We start from the raw sequence: 24,754 nt of genomic DNA on the forward strand, positions 1-24,754 counted from the left end.
TCATTCTCTAATAAAATTAATTAGATAGTAAACTGTACTAATATTCCTAAAATAATAAAATACCTAAAATATGTAATAAATATAAATATATATTCATATATATTGAATTTATATTATAAATTAGAATAAATTAGAATATATAAATAAAGATAAGTTTGAATTAAAATAATTAAATTACTATTTATTGTTATTTTTAATGTCTTATATTAGAGTTGAGATATATTAATATTAAAATATAATTTTAATTTTGTTAATTTAAGAAATTTGTTATTTAAGAAAAATAACTTTCCTATTATAAATGTTAGAAATATTATCAATCTTTATCCCATCTCTACCATTGGATAATTTTATCTAGTTTATATCCCCATTATATCAAATTCTATTATGTTATAAGTGGGTACCGAATGCAAGATAGGATAAATTTGATATTATCCTGAATTTTATTCTAATTGTCAAATGCAGCCTAAGAGTTAGAGAGTATAGAAAGTCTTTGCCTGAGGCTGGTGAGGGCAACCCTTGCCTAAGGCCAACAACCTCTGTTGGCCATCAATGATGCATGGGTGATGGCCGATGGAGGGAAATAGTGAAAAAGAAAAATAAAATAAAATAAAAAGAAAAGGAAAGGAAAAAAAAAGATTTTTTTTCATAAAATATAATAAATTGAAAAATTGTTTGCGTTAGTATCAATTGTGTCATGTAAGACAATTGTCATTGACTAAATTGCCACGTTAGCAATTTCCACGTCTAAATTGAAAAATCATTAAAAGGTGAAGAACTAAATTAACAAATTATCAAAAGTTTTAGGACTAAATTAGTACAATCGAAAAATTTAAGACTAAATTTGCAAGTTGTCAAAATATATATAAGGTAAAATTGACATAAATGAAATGTGTAGAACTGAATTGACAGCTGTACAATAGGCTTAGGATATTTAAGATAATTTTCCCTATAAAAGTGTCTCAAATGTTAGATCAAACCCTTGTTCTATCTCTCTTCTTGCCATTTTAACAAATTTGCAATATACTTGTACATAATTGTAAGGATGTTTTCTTATAGAAAATTATTCACACATTAAATGCTTCCTCCAATTTTCAGAAGGTTTAACTGATTAGGTGGCAGCATTCTCATCTTTAAGCTGTGCGTTATAAACACATATTTAAGCTGTGCGTTATAAACACATCTTTAATTCCAAAAGCTGTAAACTCCATCTAGGGTAACGACAAATCAAATATTCACAAAAGTATTGCCTAATCTTGTTCTTTCATGTACTTACCAAAATTTGTGAAAGGCCAGTATGAGATTTGGATATCATCTTACTAACATTCTTTCGTATTTCCATTTCTGTCGCGGCAAATTAGCTAGACATAAATTTTGTCCAGATTTATCCTGGTTGTATCTTCCCTTATAATACATATTTGGCAATTTTTGTCTCTGTTACCTTTTGAAGTCCATAATACCAAAATTGGGCAAATATAATGAGTATATATTACAGGCAATCTCTTCATTGTTTTATGTACCTCTTCTTTAGCTTTTTCAACGGTTTACGCTCTTTATCTCTCTTTGCCATGGCTGTTCACGAGGTCTTCCTCATATTAGCTATGGCGGTGGTAGTTTCTGCTATAGATGGTACTTGGTACGATGCGCGTGCGACTTTTTACGGTGACATGGGCGGTGGCGAAACCATGCGTAAGTAAAATCTCTTGGCAAGGAGAAAGAAAGGAGAGCCTTTTCCTAATTTTATTATCCTTTTTTTGTACTCCTTTGCGGGGACCTTTAGGCAGATGGATGATTGAGCTATTTCATGTCACTGGTGTTTACTGATTTGTTTCTCGTTCATGGTCATTGCCTGCAGAGGGAGCTTGCGGATATGGAGATCTCATCAAACAAGGTTATGGACTAGCGACAACAGCACTAAGCACCGCCCTTTTCAACGAAGGACTTAGCTGCGGTGCTTGTTTCGAGATCTATTGTAACAACGCCCCCAAGTCGTGCATTCCCAAGGCTGCTCCAATCATAGTCACGGCAACAAATTTTTGCCCCCGAACTACACTAAGACGAAGGACGTCTGGTGCAATCCTCCGCAAAAGCATTTTGACCTGTCTATGCCCATGTTCACCAAGATCGCGTACTATAAGGCCGGCGTCATTCCTGTCCGCTATCGCCGCGTCTTGTGTTCCAAGCGAGGAGGAGTCAAGTTCGAGATTAAAGGAAATCCGAACTGGACCCTTGTGCTAATCTATAACGTTGGTGGCGCCGGCGACGTGAATGCAGTGAGCATCAAGGGCTCGAACACGCAATGGATTGCTATGACTCGTAACTGGGGGCAAAACTGGCAGACTGGAACTGTTTTGACGGGGCAAAGCTTGTCATTCCAAGTCACCGTGAGTGACGGGACGAAGATAGAATTTGATAATGCGGTGCCTGCTGGGTGGCAATTTGGGCAGACATATGACGGGGGAAAGAACTTCTAGTTCGACCATTTTCATTTTAGTGCTTGTTTTATGTAGTTAAAAGAGATGGATGCGTTGATTACAAGTTCTTTTTTTCCATTTGTTAGAGAGTTGTTCAATAAGTTGGTTCCTAGTTAATAACATCCGCCATCTCATTTCAATTTCCATTATCTGTCTGTTCTACTGGCATCCAAACAATTTTATTTCAATTTCAATTAGTTTATCATTGGAAAATTTCGTGACATATCCAAGCTTTTCCAAAGTCACGCATCAGTAAAAAAAATTGTCTGAGATTATATTTTTCTACTATTATGATTGTTTATAGTTAAGATTATAATATCTCTATCTTGTCAAAGCCATAATACCTCATGTACTCTTCATTATTGATTATACAAGAATTATACAATTCTCTCTCTCTCTCTCTCTCACATATTCTTATCTAAAAAAGTTTACTTCTTTTATCGAAATGCATGATGGCATTATTGAAAATCTATTAGGTGTTGAGCAAATATGACAAACGATTGTGAAGAATAATGAAGTTAGATTTTGAGGAGTGATATCACTTTTTAAGAAATTATTTCTTTAAGAAATTATGTGCCCCAAGTATACAAACAAGTCTCGATTAAGAATACTATATAGCAATTTTAGTATTTCTCCAGAGTCTCTCGAGGAAAATAATTGAAAACGACCGCTGAATTTTGAAAAGAAAATTTGAAAAGACTTTTATCATAATTAATCCCAAGAACTAAACGTACTTATCATGTACTTAGCTTTGTCTTTTGAATAGAAGCAACCCTTTGGAAAAGGTTGCAAAAGGAACAGGTTCAAATGTTTCATTGGAAGAACATATGAAAAATTCGGAATTAAAAAAATAATAAATAAAAATAATCGTAACTCCTTTGTGAATAGTCGCACTATTTCAAAAGAACACTATGGTTAACTTTTTCTAATTGTAAATCCAAATAATCCAAATTTTAATAAATAAAAATAATGATCACTAATTAGTGCCAAATCTAATCTACGTGCGCACTCGCATCCTTTCGATGTGGGGCAAAACACCTCTTAGTTTGTTTTTGTTTGTAAAACAAACTATCAACATTAGGTTGCTAGTCAATGGATCGCTTGATAAAAATTTTGACTACTATGAGAAGGACAAATGTGGGAGATCAATTCCGAACCCATCTACTAATCTCAACGTCTTAGAAAAATGGGAATGAAAACTCGGATGGGACATTCAAACATGAAATATTTTGCACATGATAACGTGAGGAATCACATGTACTAAGTGCCTAATTCTCTCACAAATTGGATCATGTTTTCATAATCTTGATGATGTTATAAACCAATCACGCAAGCCGACGCCGATTTTAAGAAAGGAAACAGGAGCTGAGGAAATATATTCACTAAAGGAAAAATATCCTCTCTTGTAACCATTGTAAAGTAAATGGGTAAAAAAATATTGTGAAATATTATTTCTAATGTTACATGAATCCAGAACCTTTGAATGGTAATTCCTCCAGGACTTTCATACTTTGTCATCCATTAAAAATAGTCATATATATCAAGTAAATATTTCAATTACATTCTTACCTTTGATAAAATAAAGGGAAAAAGTCACCCAAAAAAAAATCATAAACTATATCCACTGTGACATATTTATCCAAACTTTTTTTTGACAAAAAAAACCCCGAACTTGTACCAACTTGACACATACAATTTGGGGCAAATATGTTATATGAGTACAAGTTTGATGTTTTTAGTATCATAAAAATATAAATTTAGTATAAATGTATCACGAGGATATAAATTTGGAGTTTTTTGTGTTACAAAAATAAGTTTCGGGTAAATGTGTCATAGTGGGTGTGGTCAAGGATTTTTTCTATCGTAAAAAAAGTTTGAGGTAAATGTATCATAGTAAATGTAGGTTACGATTTTTGGCGGTTTTTTTTTCCTTATAATAAATTCAAATCCTTTATGGAAACCCATACTTTGCATCACATTTCTGTTGGGAAAATTACCAAAATTTTTAAAATCTATATATGAATGTCAATTTGATAATAAATTTTTCAATTTGATTTTTCAATTTGATCAATTTAATATGAAATATTTTGACTATTCGCTAATGTAGTCCTTTTGGCCAATTTTATTTTTCCTTCTTCCTCCACCCATCAGTGGTGGTTGGGGAGGTTGTTAGCACTAACTATGTTATGTATAACGGCTGGCGTTCATATCATTAATTTCTAGTCAAAATTAACCTAAAAGATAATGTTGGCTAATGTCAAGAGACTTAAGGCTAAATTGGCCAAATTAAAAGATTTTTATGAATGAATTGACATTCATGCAATGTCTTAGGACTCTTCTTTGTTAATATCCCCATTTCCATTAAGCTGCTTGCACACTAACTCGCATCTTTAATAAAGGAGATGAGTATGGCGAAGGTGAAAGCTTTCAAGACTAAAAAATCAAAAACCCCCCAAAAAAGTTATAGATATAAATAAGTAGATAAATAAATAAATAAAAGCAAAAAGAACTGTTGATTGAGCACTCTAATTTGCTTTCACATTATAAAGTGTGGTCGTGAGTCAAGACCATCCGACAAAGAACCAAAAAACAATGTTATCGCGAAATTATCCATGAATTTCTCCAAAGATAAATCTTAAGCCCGACAAAACCACAAATGTCATTGCTTGTGTATGCACGGGTATCAGCAAAACCTGGTTTCACACAAGAGACAAACGCCGCAAACCATCACATCAAAATCGAGGAATTGACCGATCCCAAATCGAGTCAACTAACCATAAAAACTGTTAAACAAACATCCGACAAGTCCACGTCAGCGAGTCCAACCCGAGAGGAGAAAACCGTGTTTGAAGGGTTCTGTGCGCCGTTCCACGTAAGCCCTAGAAGTCCAAACGAAATTCCAAGCAAGAATTTCAGCACTTTGGAACGCAAAACCGCAGCTTGCCGAGTACTTTCTTAGAGTTTGATCTGATGGGAGAGAAATGGTGGAATTCTTCTGTCAAGAATCAAACCGAAAGCAGCACCCTTTCGGGTCTTCAGTCGTACCTCCCTCCCCCTCCCATCAACCTTATATAAACTCGCGGAACAACCTCAAACACGATACCTGCAAACAACGACAAAGAACGCAATCGAAAAGAACCTCCGATTGCCCTCTCATCATTGCCATCGATCCTTGTCTGATTACTTCTTGATCAAGAAAGAGCACCATGCAACGTTCACTAGCCATCACCAAGAGCTTGCTCCCGAGCATCATCCGGTATAAGAACCCGGTTCAGGCCATCTGCCGGCCGTCTTATGATGTGTTCATCAACCACCGACGGATCGACACCCGGCGGACCGTTGCTGGTTTGTTGCATGACTACCTGACGAGGCTTGACCTCCGACCCTTCTTGGACAGTAGGAGCATGCGCCCTGGGGACAATCTGTTCGACAAGATTGACTCGGCAATCCTCGACTGCAGGATCGGGGTCGCCCTGTTCTCCCCTAGTTACTGTGACTCATACTTCTGCCTGCACGAGCTCGCCCTAATGATGGAGACCAAGAAGAAGGTCATACCCATCTTTTGTGATGTGAAGCCTTCTCAGCTTCGGGCTCTGAATAATGGAACTTGCTCGGAGGAGGAGACTCAGAAATTCAATTCGGCCATTGAAGAAGCCAAGAACATTGTGGGAATCACTTTTGACTCTTCGATGGGGTATACACACTCTCATTTCCTATTTACTTAGCTCCATCTGAAGCCAATTGATTACCCTCTAAACAAAAAGTATCATGATAACTTTTTTATTCTTGCATTAACTTCAACAAAAATGCAGACGTTTTAGCTGGCGCATAAAGTTGATTTTTGAGCTTAGATACTATATACATTATCATTATTATAGTGCTGTCTCTAGAAACCAACCTCACTAAATTAGCAATGCAATCATGAATATATATAAGTCCATAAATAAAACTAGATTTCTTAAACATTCTTCTCATTAGGTCAATTTTCACTGCAAAATATTTATTTGGAAAAAGGAATTATATGCTAAGAGAGAATAACATAAAGTTAAAGGGGTCAAGTGACACTATAAATAGAAAAAAAAAAAAAGGTCTAATTGACTCCAAGTCGAAACCACAAGAAGTAAAACAATTTGACTCTGACAATTTCTAGCCAAATATCATGAAATGAGGCTCTAGAATCCTTCCTTATTAGCTATTACATTAGCTTTGATTAACCTCAAAACACTCCCTCCAAAAAGATTCGATTTTGTGTACCAAACAAGCGTGATTTGAATTAATGTTTTGCACATTTTGTAGATCAGATTCTAACGTGTCCGTTCCTTTGCAGGGATTGGTCAGAGCTCCTGAGGGATGCTTCTGAAGCTATCATCAAGAACTTGATGGAGGCGAATCAAGACTGGCCAAACGAGAATTAGTGGAGAAACATCCAAGCCACCGTGAGCTTAACTTGTACAAGAGATTAAGGAGCAAATAATATAATCCAATTGTAGATTTGGAGGGAGGCGGGGCCGGGCGGCGTCTTGATGTGTCTTCGATTGCGGTTTTGAATGGTGTTATCTTTCCATTTGATTGATTTGTTTATAGAAAATCACAAATAAGTTATCAACTATGGTATAAGATCATGAATAATGGCACGATCGTGCTCTAATTCGCGGAACCCATTCACATTTTGTCTTTGTTTGTGATTTTCTTCTTCTCACCAATTAATGTAATAAAGGTTCAATCCTAACTTTTATCCTCTGACTCGCGCCATTTTTCCTCATTCCATTCTAGGACAATCAAGTTCTCTGACGCTAGTTTGATTTTGCGGCAATTTCGCGACACTTCATCCTGGCAAGACAGAAACCTCCTTTGGGTGTTCCTTTTCATTTTTCCTTTCGAATTTTTTCTTCTTTTTCGCAACACTTCTTATTGGCCAGATAGTCTCACCACGTAATGAATCGACTTTTTTGCATTGGCCCCAACACAATCAATCATGGGCCCTTGTCATGCAGTTGTCATCACAAGATTCCATTCATGCCATGCTTTTTAAATAGTGTTTCACAGTTTTGAACCGGCTTCCGGGGAGCTAATCCGAACCGTGGTCATTTTCAAATGATTTTGGCATCTTTTGACATCGTTTATTCAAAAGAAAATTTTAGCGGCATCAGCTTTCAAACGATATAAATTATGTATATTCATACCATCTATCGGAAAGCTCATTTAGACAATGCTTGCTTTTCAAACAGTCTAGTTGCATACTCATACTGTCTACTAAAAAATTTAATATCAAAGCACTAGATTCAAATGGGTTTATGGCACCATCTACCTGAAAGTTAATCTACACGACCAACTTGAGTTTGAACGGGATTGTTAAAGTTATTTTTTGGATAGTATGAAGATATTACCGATATATCATATGTTCTTTAGGTCATTCAAATTTGCTCTGATTTGGTCTAAGGCGTACAAATATGCCACAATTATATTGTCAAAGTTTACTAATTTAATTGTTCCATCATCTTACTTTGTGTTGTTGGTGGGGCTGCTTGTGTACTGTTTGTGCTGCCTATTTTTGGTTTTTCTTTGCTTTTGCAGTTGTTTTGGCTTTCCTCTGCTCCTGTGCAGATTGCTCTCTCTTTCACCTTGGCACCCTTCCACTCACTCTAACCGTTGTCTTCGTGAGTGCAATTTTTTGGTGCCGAATTTTTACTGTATAGTTTCTTACAGCTTTTTGGTTTAAAGAACCTTTTACCAAAAAAAAGAAGAAGCTGAAACCATGTCCCAACAAGGCTTAATAGAGATGAAATCAAGCAATTCATTATATAATTCTCAAAAAATAGTTACATGCTAATCTAGAGACTAACAAAATAAAATTAGCAATAATTACAATGCTAATCTTAACAAAAACATTTACTTTGAAACAAGCAACTTTCCACTTTGATAAGGTTATATATTAGTTTAACCCCAGCTTGATTCGGAGGAAAGATTCAATGTATTCAAGAGAACCCATTCTTGGAGGGCTTCATTGCGGCGTACCACTTTTCTAACTTGGAGATTGCGTTATGCGCACATGATACAAGAAAAAAAGAAATTCTTCCAGAATCAATTTCAATGGTAAAACGTCGCTTTCGGAATCAATTGCAACGTAAGTCTTTCATTAAACTCCACAAAAACATGTTCATTATAAAATCTGAATTTCGATTGGTTAGTTCACATTCATGCAACAAGTTTCATACAAACGAAAATAAGTTTAGTTAGTTTTCGTTGAAATTAAGGAAATTATCCCCCCCCATTTTGTAAATAGGATGTCTAATAGCGTACAGCTCCAGATGCAAGTACATGTCAAAAGGAATTTGCTATTTAACAAATTTTAGCTCGAACCCCATAGTTTTCCCCCAACGATCCTGCCAATTTCAACACTGTGAATTCGAAAGGAAAAGAAGATTCTATACTGTTTCTTGCAAGTCAGAAAATAATATTGATTTAGATAAAGTATGTCGCTATGTCGCTAGTGCAAGTCTTCTCACGAGCAGTCATGAATTGAAACTTCTATCTGATAATGAAATGAATTCATTTATAGAAATTTCGAAAATTATATATGTTTTAGTGCTTGAATTTTGCCTTGAGCGGGATTTCACGTATCTTATGCTTGGAAAAAATAAATTATTATGGCATTATACAATAAGCCGAAAGACAAAAAAAAAAAAAAAAATCTTGATTATTTTTCATTTTGACGATTTCATTAAAGATCTCTCTTCTACTTTAAGACTATAGAAATAAGAGCCTTCGCTTTTTCTTTCTTTCTTTCTTTTTCCTTTCTTTGCCAATTGTCAATAGTCTATGTTTGCAGAATAAAATATTCAAAGTCATCCTTGGAATTGAAATGCCTTTTACCGACAATAGACTCAACTCCATCTTCCGCTTTGCTCATTCACCACCTATTTCATTTATCAAATCTAAACTAAAATCGGATAGTATTTTGGACCGCAGACCATGAAGTCACGCTGTAGTTACTAGAATATTTAGATATTAAATCCAGTTATCATCTAATAATTTAAAATTTTAAAATAATCAATAGTTACATCTTATCAAGTAGTAGGATGTCCTTAATTCAAATCTTTTCAGACCCTTAATTTGCCTCCCAAATTATGTGCAACATTTAAATATTAGAATGCATCTTAGAAAAGTTAGAAATGATCCCAATAATAGCGCAATTGGAAAAAAGTATTTTTTCTTCTTTTTCGGTAGTTACCAAATGCACGCACTTAGAACGTGTCTTAAAACAGTTAGAAATGAGCCTAATAACAGCGCATTTGGAAAAAGTCTTCCTTTTTATTTTTTGTAGTTACCAATTACACGCATTTAGTGGCATCTCTCTCATGCGAAATCTACCTTATGAACGCATAGATATACGATAATCAGGCTATTAGCATGAATCATGCTATCGCATTAACTCCATCATCTTATTCTGGGATTGATTAATTAACTAGTTAGTTAAATTGTTTAGAATGGCCTTAATCTTTCTTAAATGTGTTTACACATCTGTCTATTATAATAAGTGGTTTCAGTGAACTCCGTACCTGTTAGCAATCTCCACTTTGACTTCCGGAAGAAACCGAGTAACTCTATCTCGTACCAAACATCACAATAGTTAGTTTACAAATGAAAATAACGAACTTTATTCAGATGCTTAAGTTCACATTATTATGGCGTCCCACGACATGTTTTTAAACGTGTTCTTTGGTGTTCGAGATTGACTACATCTGTTATCGAAATTTTGTCTTATTAAGATATGTTCTTACCTATTACCTCCATTATAAGTCCGCCTGAAAGTTGAGCTAAGAGATAAAACCCTATCTATATCATGAAATTTAAATGGCAGTGTTAGGAAGTCCAACCTAGAAAATTAAATTAGTAAGTGGAGAGAGACTACATGTGTATGAAGAGCATATAAATTCCATGGAAAAGTAATGTGTAATATTTTAACAGTGAGAATAAATGAATGTACTTTTGACTAGTCAATAGTTGCGCTTGCGCCGTATAACATATAGGGCTTTTGAATTGTAGCGGCACCTTATAATCATCGTCATTTCATGTGATTTCCCTGATCACTATTCAAACAACGGCGTTCATCACGGCTTGATTAGACGTGATTTAAAATGGTATCACATGCTTCTCCCTTGGACGCGCTGAATCCAACGTGCAAATATTAAACGAGATTTGGTTTTGAACACATGCATCACGTAAAGGGAAGGGGCAACATTTTAGTTGGTCCGTTCTACAATTAAGAAATGATTCTTTACAAAGTGCTGTCCCTTCTATATTACAGTTCGGGTACGAGAAAATACCGTTTACATTGTTTGTTAGTTACAGAGTCATGTGGAGTTCGGGCAATTCCACCTTTAGACAATGTGAAACAACTTTCTCGAAAGGGAGTGATCGATTGTAGTTGCTTTGATTCAGCAATCGAAGATTAAAAAAAACATGGTCGTACTTAAAGTTCGATTGACGTCGTGTTTCAATAAATCTTAGATGCCACGAAGTGACGACTTCGCATGCATCATCGATGTTTCACATCAAATGAGCTCATCAGAAGCATCTAAATATTTTTTTATTTTGTGTTTTGTGGGGCATGTCCGAATCAATGATTGAACCGAAACCAGCTTGCATGTTTGGCCATACGTCAATTTTCGTAGTTAACACGGGAAACTGTTCACTATCAGAAATATGCATACGAAGACACCCTATCACTATTTATCAGCCCCTCTCGATAAGATATCTTCCTAAAATCAATAACTTGGTCTCTTCCCCTTCTCATCAAATTTTAAATTCAAATTGAAATTTTGAATTTAAAATTCTTTCCTCAATTTGAAGATTCTTTTCTCGATATAAGGAATCAATTTATATCTCATCATGGAACTGTGTATTTATTTAAACTCATTTTGTACATCAATAGAAGCATCGAGAAAAATAAAAAAAATCAAAGCCTCCTTTACAATCTTTACCCACCCCTCTTTTCTCTTGGTTTAGTTTGTCTTTCATCTTCCCAACTAACACGAGCACAATCGATTATGCATTTTCAACACTAGAATAAGTTATGACACTAAAAGCACATCTTATGAGTTAATTCAAATTCCATCTATATAACCCAACTTGCCATATCCCTTTTCCCCTTGACCATTTATCATTCCCCGCTCTCGTCAAAGCTGCTGATTGTTGTAATCGCCACTCCAACACTATTACCCACCTAATAGGCACTATCTCCGCTACTACTATTGCCATCGTTGTCTCTTTCTCCCTTTCCTCAATGCTCTCTCTCTCTCTCTCTCTCTCTCTCTAGATCTAGACAACAACCACCATTGATCTATGACAGCCTTATGACATCTTGAAATTGCATTTCTTAATATCATTAAAGATATTAAGATGATAAATGGTTATTCAATAAATTCAACAAATTACGATTTCATTATTGAAATTTCTAAACTACGGAAATTTCTAGAAAATTAGCTTTTCAAGCCTTGATTTTTTAAGTATGTCACTTTGTAAAGGGTTATTAAATTGTTTAAAGGTCAAGAAGGGTGATGCAGAGTCATAATTGATGACAATGCTTTGAAGGTTTATAGACATTACAAACTTTATAAAAATGTAAAATTTATTGATTTCCGAAGCATGAGAATATGTTGCAATGTAGAAAAATCAATTAATAAAAATAATTTTACTAACTTCAATATGCCTAAATGAATAGAAATTGGAGCATAAGTTGTTGACGGTGAAAATCATGTCGACATAGTGTTTATCAAGTGGAATTGATATGCCCTAGAAAACACATAGGGGACTTATCAAAAGTGAAACTCACTAAGTTAAGATTACTCTTGCTAATAATTTTGGTGGTTTCAAAATAGTTTTCTTACTTATAGGTGCTAAGAATGGACACCTAGTTCCTTAATTATTTAAAGAAATCTAAAATGCCTTTTTAAGAATAACAATGTTGCCGTTAAACCTACGTGACAAACCACTTGATGCCACACCTTAGTTTTTTTGCCTATGTTCTATTCTAGCAAATGACATCATGCATGACATCAAATTTTTTTAACTCTAGCCTATTAGTGTTCTTGATAAGCTTGCAAAGCAAGACTCCCCACTAATACACCTAATTGGCGAATCATGCTTTCTCTCTTTCCACTACTACTTACTATTCATCATCTTCTTCACATAACTCATCCCTTATTCGTTTTCTTCTCTATCAAAACTAGAAGCCTTATCACTTGAACTTACTCCAAATCCCTTGGTTTTTAGAAATTTGCTAGCCAAGATCAAGAAGTTCAAGTTAGTATTGCTCCATTTAATCAAAACAAAATTCTTAAAGGTGGATCAAGCTCTATGTTAATTAAAAAATTCCATTTAAGGTAAGTGAATCTCTAGGAGTTAAAATGGCTTAACACTTGGTACTCTTGATCCTTATTTGATTTTAGTTTAAAGTATGGATAATATTATAGATCCTCATTGTTAAAAAGAATTAATGATTATATGATGAGCTAACTAGAGGCAAGACTATATGCATGAGTATTTTAGATGATTTTGTATCATTGCGTGATGCGATGTTGATTTAAGATTAGATTGTTATTGATATTACATTATGTTCATGATGCCATTAGAAGATGCAATAAGTCAGTCCATAAATCATGACTATATTTTATTAATAAAACATGGTTAAGTGATTTCAAAAGGATTTTTATGACTTTGACGAGCAAAAGTTTAGAGAGATGAAATTATGCATGTAAAGGGATAAAATGATAATTTTGTATAATGCAAGGGCAATAACGAAATTCACAGCATATAAATCTTCTTGTAATCTTTATTAATTAAAATGATTATTAGTTAATTATTGTTTCGTCGGAATCTAATTGACGATGAAACATCTTTTCTGAAAGTCCTTCTTCAGCTTTTGATGAGAAGAGATGGGTTCTGTGACAACTCCAAATAGGAAATATCCAGGCAGACAAAAAATAACAACAAACCTTTATTTCGAACTTCGAATCAAATTGTACATACAAACCATGCCGGAATTCAATTAGCAACAAGACTTGAAAATACAATTATTTCCACAACAATACACATGCATGAACTGAGTCAGAATTTAATCGATGACAAAACTCGAGAACGTGCAAAGATGTAATGTTGGAATTTAATCAATGGCACGACATCCATGAAAGAGACGAATGCTGAAATTGAATCGACGATGAAGTATCAGGATAAAGATAAGCATCGGAATTTAATCGATGACATGAATCGAAAAGCTATAATGAAGGAAAAATAAAGTGTAGGAAAGTAAAGATAATAAAAGATTACATTTGAATTGTCGAGGGGGCCTCTTCCAATTGATAGAACTTGATATTTATAGACCTTCTATTATAACCGTCTGGGAGCAGTTTCTTCATGATTGAACTGTAGTTCGAGGCTTTCGAAAATAATGGTCTCATATTCCCACGTTGTCAACTCCATTTACAATAGTAAACTTATCTCCAAGGAGTTGTTCATTTCCCAAGTTATCAATTCCCTTTAAAATAGCAGCCCTATCTCCAAGGAGTTGTTCATTTCTCACATTGTCAATTTCCTTCAAAATAGCAACCTCAATCTCCTATTTCACCTAACTATTTTCCATGATCTCCTTAATAAATCTTCACATGCATGAGCCTCGGTGCAATTCTTTGAATGGATTATCTTGCTCCTCAGTTAAGATGCTTATTGACAACTTGGGCAAAACAACTCGCAATCATTTACCACTTGTCAATATGTGCCAACATTGACATTCAAGTCCTCAAACATCATGTAATATCGACCAATCTTTAATCCATTAAATTGGCTTCCTCCACAGATGATCAAAATGCCTAAATAGTATATTCTCCACTATTTTCCCTTTTTCTTCGTTGATTTTGAAGGTTGCATATGAGGTTTTCGAGTTCACTATTGTTGCTTTTGAACAATCATCGTATATCGATAATAATTAAATATTGGACACTTTTAGGTGTCAACATATGCCCCCTTTTAAAAGAATGGAATGATTTGTTAATCATTCGATTCTTTTAAGCTAGGAAACCCAAGAGTCATCATTTGTCATCGCCATAATTGATACCACCAAAGCTAACTTGAATGAGATTAAGCGAAATGCCTCTACTGACAGGCACAACCTCTTAAAAAAAACGATATTATTAGGACTTGCTTGCACTTGAATTGAATGACTCGATGTTCCAAGCTCGTTCATCACTTCATTGGAGTTATTGATGGCAATTGGCTTGATCACATCGATGAGATATTTTATCATGCAGTTAATCAATTCATTCTTATGCTCCTACGGTAGCCGTCGCATGGTAGCCAACATTATAGGGCTTGGTTGTAATTGTCTTCTTTGCACATCAGTGAGTTGTCTTAAGATACCGACATCTCCGCTTTGTTCTTGCCCCGCCATCAATAGTGCAATTGATGACTTTCCCACCTTATTATTACCACATTGTGATGAAGAGTTGTCAATGCCATATCTATCATGATCAAGTTGATTTCTTGTTCTCACCATTGTATCTCCGCAAATCAACAACAATGGTCCCATTGGCGTGCCATTTGTTTCATCGGAATCTAATCAATGGCAAAACATCCTTTCCAAAAGTCGATCTTTGGCTTTTGATGAGAGGAGACAGGTTCCATGGCGACTCCGGACAAGAACTATCCAAGCAAACAAGAAATAATGGCAAACGTTATTTCGAATGTTGAACCAAATTGTACATACAAAGTGTGCAGAATTCAATAAACAACAAGGCTTGAAAATACAACCATTTCCATAGCAGTGCACGTGCCCAAAATGTCGGAATTTAATTGACGACAAAGCTCAAGAACATGCAAAGATGTAAAGCCGGAATTTAATCAACGGCGTGACACCTATGATAGAAATGCATGCTAGAATTGAATCGATGACAAAGCATTAGGAAAAAGATGCACATAGGAATTTTATTGATGACACGAATTAGAAAGCTATAACTAAGGAAAAATAAAATGCAAGAGAGTAAAGATAATAAAAGATTACATTTTGATTGTTGAGGGAGCATCTTCTAATTGATAGAACTTGGTATTTATAGACATTCTATCATAACTGTGTAGGAGCTATTTCTTCGTGGTTGAACTGTAGTTCGACACTTCCGAAAATAATGGTCCCATAGTACCATGTTGTCAACTCTTTCAAAATAGCAACCTTATCTCCAACAAGTTGTTCATTTCCGACATTGTCAATTCCCTTCAAAATACCAACCTTATTTCTAAGGAGTTGTTCATTCCCACCTTGTCAATTTTCTTCAAAATAGCAACCTTATCTCCAACGAGTTGTTCATTTCCCACCTTGTCAATTTTCTTCAAAATAGCAACCTTATCTCCAACGAGTTGTTCATTTCCTACGTTGTCAATTCCATTCAAAATAGCAACCTCAGTCTTCATTTTTACCTAGCTATTCTCCACGATCTCCTTAATGAATCTTCACATGCATGAGCCTTGGTGCAATTCTCTAAATGGATTATTTTGCTCCTCAGTTAAAATGCTCATTGACAACTTGGGCAAAATAATCCGCAATCATTTACCACTTGTCAATATATGCCAACATTTACACCAAGTCATCAAACAGCAAGTAATATCGATCAATTTTAAATCCATTAAATTAGCTTCCTCCATGGATAGTTAAATATGCCAGGATAGTATATTCTCTACTCTTTTTCCTTTTTTTCTTCATTAATTTTGACGGTTGCATATGAGGTTGTTGAGTCCATTTTTGTTGCTTTCGAACGATCATCGCGTATCGATAATAATTAAATATCTGGCACTTTTGGGTGTCAACAATTATTAAGTTAGATTACTAAAAGGAAATGAACTCGGGCAAAAATTCTAAGAATCATGGAATAAGGACAATTGTGTAATTTCAAAAAGTTAGAGGTTTCGTCTTCTAAAACTGAAAATTTTGAGGGTTGTCTATGTGTTAAGGATACTCGTTATGGTTGTTTCTTAGTTAATTACACAATTGCTTGTCTAATTTAGGCAAATATTTAACTAGTCAAAATTTGGATTCAATAGCACAAACAATTAAAGGTGGGTTGTTTTGGTAATTTCATGAAATTTGTGGTATGTTTATAGTGTAAATAAAATATTCGCGTGCTTAGATAACAAATGAAATTCCTTAGGTATTTATGCTAATTTATATGGCTTCATTAGGAAATATTGAAATTAGAGGTAAAAATTGTCAAATGAAAAACTTATTGAGGCAAATAAAATTCTAGAATTATAGGAAATCATTTCCGTTTTGATTATCAAGGTGAATTTAATGAAGAAATGATCTTAGAAATGAAAATTTTATGAGTGACCTAAGTTATAGAAGAGTTGATTGTCTAAGGCTAAATTCATCTAAATGATTTATGAATTTGCATAATTTCTCTACTAAATGATGATGGCATGGAGTTTAGAGGACGAAAGTTTGTAAGTTGAAAAACATCTAATTATTTCGTTCCCCCACTATTTACACAAAGAATGCCAAGGAATTGTGTGATATTATTTGCACCGTGATTACATGATAATTATTATGTAGTGATGATTTGTGTGTAATGATGCTATGTACTAAATGATTATTGTTTTATGAATAAGAGTTTGTTTGTTTGCAAATGATGATAAATGGATTTTTGGTTTCCATTGTTAATATTAGAAATGCCAAGAGACTATGATGATATAATTGTACCTGGTAATTGTTATGTTATGACGATTTGCATGTCAGTGATGCTATGTGGTAATAAAATTGTACATAACTATTATTAAGTTATGATGATATGCATGTTAGAGATGTCATGTGACGGATATCTTTGCCACAACCTATTCAGTGGAGAGCGAACTCTTTTATATGAGTATGTGTATAAGACTTTGAGAAAATGCAGATGTTCTACCATCTAACATGGATCTCTCTAAAGTTTTTTTTTTTTTTTTTTTTTTTTTTGAGCAAGGATCACTCTAAAGTTGAGAGGACATGAAATCTTACGATCATACACAAAATAATGACTCATATAGCCTGATGTAGCTTGAGCAGCCTGTTACGTGATGTTATGGACTTGAGGTCCAAGTTCGAGAAAAGAAAGGAAATATAATGAGAATGAGTATGGACGGCTATTGTTATGCAATTGTACAATGGTGTAATTACCTTTGTTGAGATAGAAAACACTTGTGATGGATGGACTAAGACATGACAAAAATGTGTTAATGATTCTGCCCCATGAGTTGGCGATGCCTCGTTAGTCGATATGAGTCCTAACTAGTGACGAGTAGCAAATAAATACTCACATGTGTATAGTGATGAGTTACTATGTGATATTTGTGCACATGAGATTGTACGCTCATCTATTTGTATCTAAGTGTTAAATCGGATATTAGCTCACATGTGTATAAGGTGAGCTACTACATGGTATTTGTGCACATGAGATTTATGCTTATCTATGTTTATCTAAGCATTAAACTGGGTATTAGCTCCCGGCATCTATTCTCATTAGTTGCAATGTTTGTTCATGGCATGTACTCTTATTCATTGTGCACATGTTTCTAGTCATTTGCGTACAACTCATGGATTACATTATTTTCAACAAACTTAACTAATATGTGGACTTTCCTATTGACATTGACATGTGATTGTACTCGCTAATTGATAGTACACTGTTGTGCTCTCAAGTCAAATGGTGAGCAGGATTTTTACTTTGAATCTAGAGTTTTCATTTACCGAGTTTAGGTTCATCCTAAAATATTTTACAAATTGATGGAATTCAAAGTTCGGGCACATTTAAATTAGTTCTTTGGAACATCTCTTTTAAGGATTGAATTAGAGTGCGCAGCAAAAGTAGGAGTGTATATTCTGTATTGAGATTTTTTATTATGTGTAGTAATGAAAATAAAAATAAAAAAAAGCACATTGATGGCTAAATTATTTAAAAAATTTAAAATGGAAAATTCTGTGACATCACATTATCCATTAGAGATAAATTTCCATTTATTAATTGACGGCAAGTAGCTTGACTTTACCATCAAAAGAGCTTCTAGGTGGTTGCGGCCGGGTTTCAAGGGGCGGTGGTCGACGGTCCGCTAGCTAATTAGCGTCGGTGCGATGGCTCTGCAGCTGGAAAGAGTTGGTGCTTCGTTAGGGCTTCTACTTTCAAGTGGCTAACAAATTAGATAGGCGTGTAAGCTTTTGTACGAATACACTAACCGTATGGAGGGGAAGAGGAAGTCGAGAACATGGCTCTTTGAGGACAAAGGTTTTACAGCTGCTTGGCTTTGCTCCAATCTTTTCCAATCAAATTGTTTAAACTTGAAGGCTTTCTTCTAAATTTAGTTGTTTAAACTTGAACCATTTAACATGCCCGGTGATCCGACCCCAAAAAAAAAAAAGCACGATTGGAGTGGCGGACCTGAGATTTGATGCCATGGCGGTGAGAGAACATAAACAACTAGAACACAAATGACTATCTCATCGAAAATTAATTTAATTCAAACACATTGTAATATCATAGCATCTCACCCAAAATCTATCGATACCAATCCAAAAAGAGCCATTTAAAATTTCTACTCCTTCCTACCCTGAGTTTGGCATAATATATGAAGATCCAACTTTTAGAAATCTATATCTAGGTTTGGCATGTATATTGAAAATGTTATTACAAAAAAATCACCACTTTATAGGGTGACTAGCAACCCGAACCCGACTTGGAGTGTGTGTGGTCTTTGTATATTCTTCAAAAATACATTAAGCATGAACTAATACATGATGAGATTCGAATATAACAACATGAGAGTTTCATCTCTAAATAGGAAAATTAATTTTTTTCGGAGATAAATCGAGTTGACATATACTTCAATGATGATTTTATCCCATTAATTGTTTCAGTTTTCGTATCATATGTGCATGTTTTTAAGCTTAGTTAGTTGCAAAAATTTATAAAGAAAAATAAAGTGGTAATGAAATATGCACTAAATAAGCTTACTTAGAGATATGTCTTCATCAATATGTACATGACGGTTTTAGGCGAAAATAGTAATAATTCTTTATAGAGGAATGATTGCGTTTAATTTGCATTTGTGATGTGAAGTTATGATAGAGTTAATGCAACTTTATTCTTTCTTTTATTTTTATGTGAAAACTCTTTTATCTTACCACAGATATTGAATAGTCTGAAGATGTTCCAAGATATAAAGATCTCGAGTAAATTTTTATTTTTTTATGAATATGGAAAATATTTTCAACTTAGCATCATGCAAGTTTATAATGAGACAAAATACTCCCATTCTCATTTAGATAAATTAGGTAATGATAAGATAATGAAATCATAATTCAGTATTTTGTTTTTGCAAGAAACTTGTACTACAAAATGAAGTAAGCTCTTATTATGACAAAAAGAACATTTACTACATATTACAACAGTTTTTTTTTTTTTTCAGAATAATCTTTTGCTATTGTTTTTTTTTCCAAATAATCTTATATTATTGTGTTTTTTCAATCAAATTAATTTCTATCGATATCAAATAGTAAGTTTTATGATTTTCGGGATAATTATCGAGGCAAATATCATGCCATCCACTTCAGTACAGTCCCAATCTACGATTTTTATTTTGAGACATTATAAAGCGACTTAAAAATATATAACTTTCCAAATTCAACTATAACAAAAAAAAAAATTACGAATCACTTCTCAATGTCGCGTCGTAACCACTAATGAATTTCAATGAGGTCTACCAATCAAAAACATATTTCACATGATCCCAAAAAATTAAATTAAATTTCGTCAGCCTATTGGAATTTTGGTTACAGTTCATGTTTTCATTAACCTATGAACAAACATGATTATGTCTCAATAATCATTTGTTATTGCCTTGTGCGTTGAAATTAACAAGAAATGGGCAAAACTGGGCCGGCCCACACGGGCCCAGCACAAAGAGGGCCCATCGAAACAGTGGAAGAACGAGCCCTAATCTCTCTCTCTCTCTCTCTCTGTTCTTTCTCTGTGCAGATCAGCTTCTTGTTCTCCACCTGCGGAAGCAAAGAATCTTGACGAAGTCTGGAGGAGACGATCGGGGTGGGGGATTTGGGGATTTGGGTTTTGGATGGCGAGATCCCGCGTGGCGTCGAGCGTCGCGCACCGGCCTTGAAGAAGAAGAAGAAGAAAGAGAATGGCACAAGTAACGTTCTTGGTGAAGTTGATTATGAGGGTTGTTCTCGTTTTCTTCCTTCCAATTCTGTTCCCCTGAAATCTTTTTTCGCCCCCCACGATCTTGATGCTCTCTCCCATGGTGAAAAGTTTGCTTCTTGGTTCTTTCTTCTTTGTGGGTTCTTCCCGCTTTGCGTGTTGGAGCGGTTTTCTTGGCGTTCTGGATCGCATTTCTGTGCCGTCTCCAGGTCGTCCGAGGTTTATCTGATCTGGGTTTCGTGTCTTTTCTGTTTTTCTTTTCTGGGTTTGCGCAGGGGTCGTCGAAGAAGGTGATTACTAAGGAGGATTGGGAGAAGAGGCTCAACGATGTGAAGATCAGGAAGGAAGATATGAACAAGCTGGTGATGAACTTCCTCGTCACCGAGGGCTTTGTGGACGCCGCCGAGAAGTTCCGGAAGGAGTCGGGCACTGAACGTATCCTTATCATTATCAGTTTGTTTTTCCGCGCCATTCGAGTTGATTTGGGTTAGTTCATGGTGCGGTGGTGTTGTGAGTTATTCGAATTGTGTAGTGCCTTATTGATTACAGCAGATATAGATCTTTCCACGATCACCGACCGCATGGCTGTCAAGAAAGCAGTGCAGTGTGGGAATGTGGAGGATGCAATTGAGAAAGTCAACGACTTGAATCCTGAAGTAAGGCTATGTCCTCTGTTTGACTGTGGATTGCTTTTGGTTATGATGAAATGTATGAAAGCGGATATCATTTGCTTTTCTCTGAGCATGCTCTGCTTCGTGTCCTACTTGCACATAGCTACATTCGCCAGATATCTTAGGCAGCTGTCTGCCATCATATATTGGCTGTTGAAATTAGCATCTAGATTCCCTTTTCCTTCTACAGAGTCATTTTGGGACTTCTCAATTGCCTTGACCAGCACTTTGTTCAATCTGGGGACTGATGCCTCAGCCAAAATCTTGCAAACAGTCCTCACCCAACTGTTCAGTCTGATATAGCTCTGTAGCTCCTAATATGTTTGGGAATGAAGTCAAATTCATGGAATTAATGAAATCCCCATGTTTATGCAACCTGTTCCTTAGCGAGTTTCTTGTCGAGAATATCCTTGTCCTTGGGAAAGAAACAAGAAAGATAGTTTGCAGATTCTTTTATCACTGGTGCAACCAAAAGATTGTATCAAGGATTTGATTTTCATATCAAGGACTCTACTGGGAGTCCTACCCACTAATTTGATCAAATCTCATATTCTCCAAATTCAATACCCACCGTTCGAATTCAGTGCATTATTTTCAGTAAATTTGTTAGACCATTTAAAAAGTTTCACCCTCTGTAATTGCTACAGCCCTGCCATGTTGTGTTTTTATCTGATAATTTCATATCCTTTCCACTTCCTTCATTCAAAGACCCTCGATCATTTATGCCATGCCATCTCAGCTGGCATGGTAAAGTGAGATATCACTGCCAGCTTCACCATTTTATGTCAGTTTAATTGTTGTAATTGCTCAAAAGCATTAGAATTGCCACCTTCCACCGAGTCTCTTTACTCATGAAAATTCAGTTGACTCCTTCCTGCCTGTAGGTGTGATTTCAAGTTCAATACTTTCAGTTTAGTCGCTATTATCACGTCTGCTAACCATTGGTAGACTTTGCACATAATCCCCCCACTCTCTCCTTTCAGTGCTCCATTTTCAACCACTTCTTTTTCCACTCATTTTCAAAGTGAATGTGGCAAGGGAGGTTGGTTGGTTGTGGAGATAAAGAGAAAGGTGTTTGTGTTGGGCTTTTTTCGCATGCCAACAATTTGCTCATGGATGTGTATGAGGTGCATTTTTCCTTGTTCAACAAGGCTGAGCAGGATTTGCATATGTTTTTGCTACATCTTATGCAATGCATCTTGCATAACCCGAATATAGACTCTTATGAGGAAATCTACCTTAAATGGACACTAGTTGAGTTGGGTGAAATTAGATTATGTTGATCTTGATCTTGATCTGAAAATGAGAAAGTCAAAGACAAAATTCAGTATATGTTAAGTGAATCAAAATCTGGTACTCTGTATATTTGGAGTGGAGCTGTTGGATTTCCTTGATAATCTTCAGCAACAATTGCTTGAGATATTGCCTTTAGGCTACCTATAAACATATTGTCTTTAGACTGGAAATTTGAAAAGTATATGTTGGGTACCATCTAACCTCAATTTATTCTTATGTTCTGCATCTTGATAGACGAATTTGATCTTCTTTCAATTTTCATCCTATTAATTCCATGTCCACTATTTCTTTCTTGCAGATACTAGATACAAATCCCCAACTCTTTTTCCACCTTCAACAGCAGAGATTGATAGAACTGATTCGGAATGGAAAAGTAGAAGAGGCTCTTGAGTTTGCTCAGGAGGAGCTTGCACCAAGAGGGGAAGAAAATGTACCTCTTGATCTCTCTTAACTTTGCAGTGTCATACACAGTTATCTGTGCTTTTATCTTGTCTTACTGTTAATTTTAAGTATGTTTGGTCACTTTAGAAGTAAACCTTCCTCAGTTGCTCTTGGATGTGATGCAAAGCTGGAGATACAATCACTTTCTATTAGAAACTTTCATTATGTGCATAAGAGATGACCTATCAAAACTTCAATTCTCTTCAGCAAAGCTTCTTAGAAGAGCTGGAGAGGACTGTAGCACTGCTGGCTTTTGAAGATGTCTCCAATTGTCCTGTGGGGGACCTTCTAGATATGTCACAGCGCCTGAAGACAGCTAGTGAAGTGAACGCAGCTATACTTACTAGCCAGAGTCATGAAAAAGGTTAGTGCGGAAATTTGCTTCCGTGCCTGCTGCCATCAGTGATTGCTTTTATGATTGCCGCAGATAATGGATCGAGATCATTTGCTGGTCCTTTAATTGTGCACCCTTTTTTGCTGTAATTTACTTTGCTGGGAATACGACTAGGGAATGCAATGTGTCCATGGCATGAACATTTTTTTTTTTTTGGGGGTACAAGTTTTTTGGGACATCCTATTAGTTCTTGATTCAGGAATTATGACTGCTTAGGTCACTAGAAAAATTCAGAATTGGCTAAAAAGAAGAGAATGTCATGAGTGTCCAATGACAGAGCAGTACTCTTGCATAGATGAGTTGCTTTCTAGCTAATCCTGCAGAAAAGAGTCATATCTTTGCTAGATGCTTTTTATTTCAAATCGGGCATGTCAATGAGACTTTTTCACATCATCTGCAGCATAATCCATTTTTACCAGGATGCATGATGCTCTCCGCCTCGTAAGTTTCATCCGTGTAATGATTTTAAGAGAACTTTGTCCGTTTTGCTCGAAACACAGATCCAAAACTTCCAAGCTTATTGAAGATGTTGGTGTGGGCCCAGAACCAACTTGACGAGAAAGCTATATACCCCAGAATAAAAGATTTGTCCACGGCGAAGCTTGAAGATCCCAGTGCATCGTGAAGATATCCCCTTGTGTGCAGGATTCAGGTCCCGGGTAAAGCGAATAGGCAGAGCCACGAGGATAGGAGAATTTCTCATCATCATTCTGTGCTCCCATTTAGAGTAGGGATTTGTTGTTTCTTGGACTGTACATTTCTACCTTCAATACATCCCTGTTCCCCCACGTTCTGGATGGATGCTCTCATTGGTCTTGATCTTGAGCAGTTGTACAGATGATGATGAAAATCTCATCCATTCGCCTGATCACAAATTCATTTGGCATGTCATGTGAAAAGGAGTAGAAGACTCCTCAGCTTTCCTTTCTGTACTGTTAATATGGTAAAACATTGTGACTTTGTTCTCATTTTCATTATGTGCTTTGGTGTATTTGGTAGGCTGGGATTTTTGTGCAATGCTTTGTTAGGTCTATTATTGCCTTCAACTCACACGAGGGCGATTACCTTTTAAATTAATTACACTTGAAATTATAAATTTGGTTGACTGGGACTTCTGTGTAATATATGCCTCAATTTCAAAAACATAAATTACCATTTACATAAAGCAATTAATTGTGCTCAAAATTATAAATTTTCCGTAGTTTGATGGCTCGCCAATTAAGGGATTTGTCGATTGTTTATCATGTACTTTTTCAAAAA

General features: G+C 35.4%; 2 protein-coding genes and 1 non-coding gene across 7 annotated transcripts; all 3 read left to right on the forward strand.

Annotated features, from left to right (window-relative positions):
* The first annotated feature begins 1,565 nt into the window (after window positions 1-1,565).
* On the forward strand, window positions 1,566-2,471 carry LOC104447259. Its single transcript, XR_005551585.1, has 2 exons — window positions 1,566-1,686; window positions 1,853-2,471. It is a non-coding gene; the product is annotated as an expansin-A23 (transcript).
* Window positions 2,472-5,677: 3,206 nt separating this feature from the next.
* On the forward strand, window positions 5,678-6,886 carry LOC104447260 (TIR-only protein). Its single transcript, XM_010061023.2, has 2 exons — window positions 5,678-6,165; window positions 6,799-6,886. Exons 1-2 carry the CDS (start codon window positions 5,678-5,680, stop codon window positions 6,884-6,886), a joined length of 576 nt encoding a protein of 191 aa, XP_010059325.1.
* Window positions 6,887-20,503: 13,617 nt separating this feature from the next.
* LOC104430209 (protein GID8 homolog) lies at window positions 20,504-24,492 on the forward strand. Of its 5 annotated transcripts, none has more exons than XM_010042967.3 (6): window positions 20,504-20,714; window positions 20,968-21,127; window positions 21,242-21,348; window positions 22,958-23,089; window positions 23,308-23,464; window positions 23,995-24,492. In XM_010042967.3, exons 1-6 carry the CDS (start codon window positions 20,676-20,678, stop codon window positions 24,117-24,119), a joined length of 720 nt encoding a protein of 239 aa, XP_010041269.1. In that variant the 5' UTR covers window positions 20,504-20,675; the 3' UTR covers window positions 24,120-24,492. The 5 variants fall into 5 exon arrangements, with proteins under 5 accessions (XP_010041269.1, XP_010041270.1, XP_010041271.1 ...); XM_010042968.3 differs by having other exon boundaries at window positions 21,245-21,348; XM_010042969.3 differs by having other exon boundaries at window positions 20,504-20,696.
* Window positions 24,493-24,754: the final 262 nt, after the last annotated feature.

Source organism: Eucalyptus grandis, chromosome 5, assembly GCF_016545825.1.
Source record: "Eucalyptus grandis isolate ANBG69807.140 chromosome 5, ASM1654582v1, whole genome shotgun sequence".
In the NCBI taxonomy this organism is placed as follows: domain Eukaryota; kingdom Viridiplantae; phylum Streptophyta; class Magnoliopsida; order Myrtales; family Myrtaceae; genus Eucalyptus; species Eucalyptus grandis.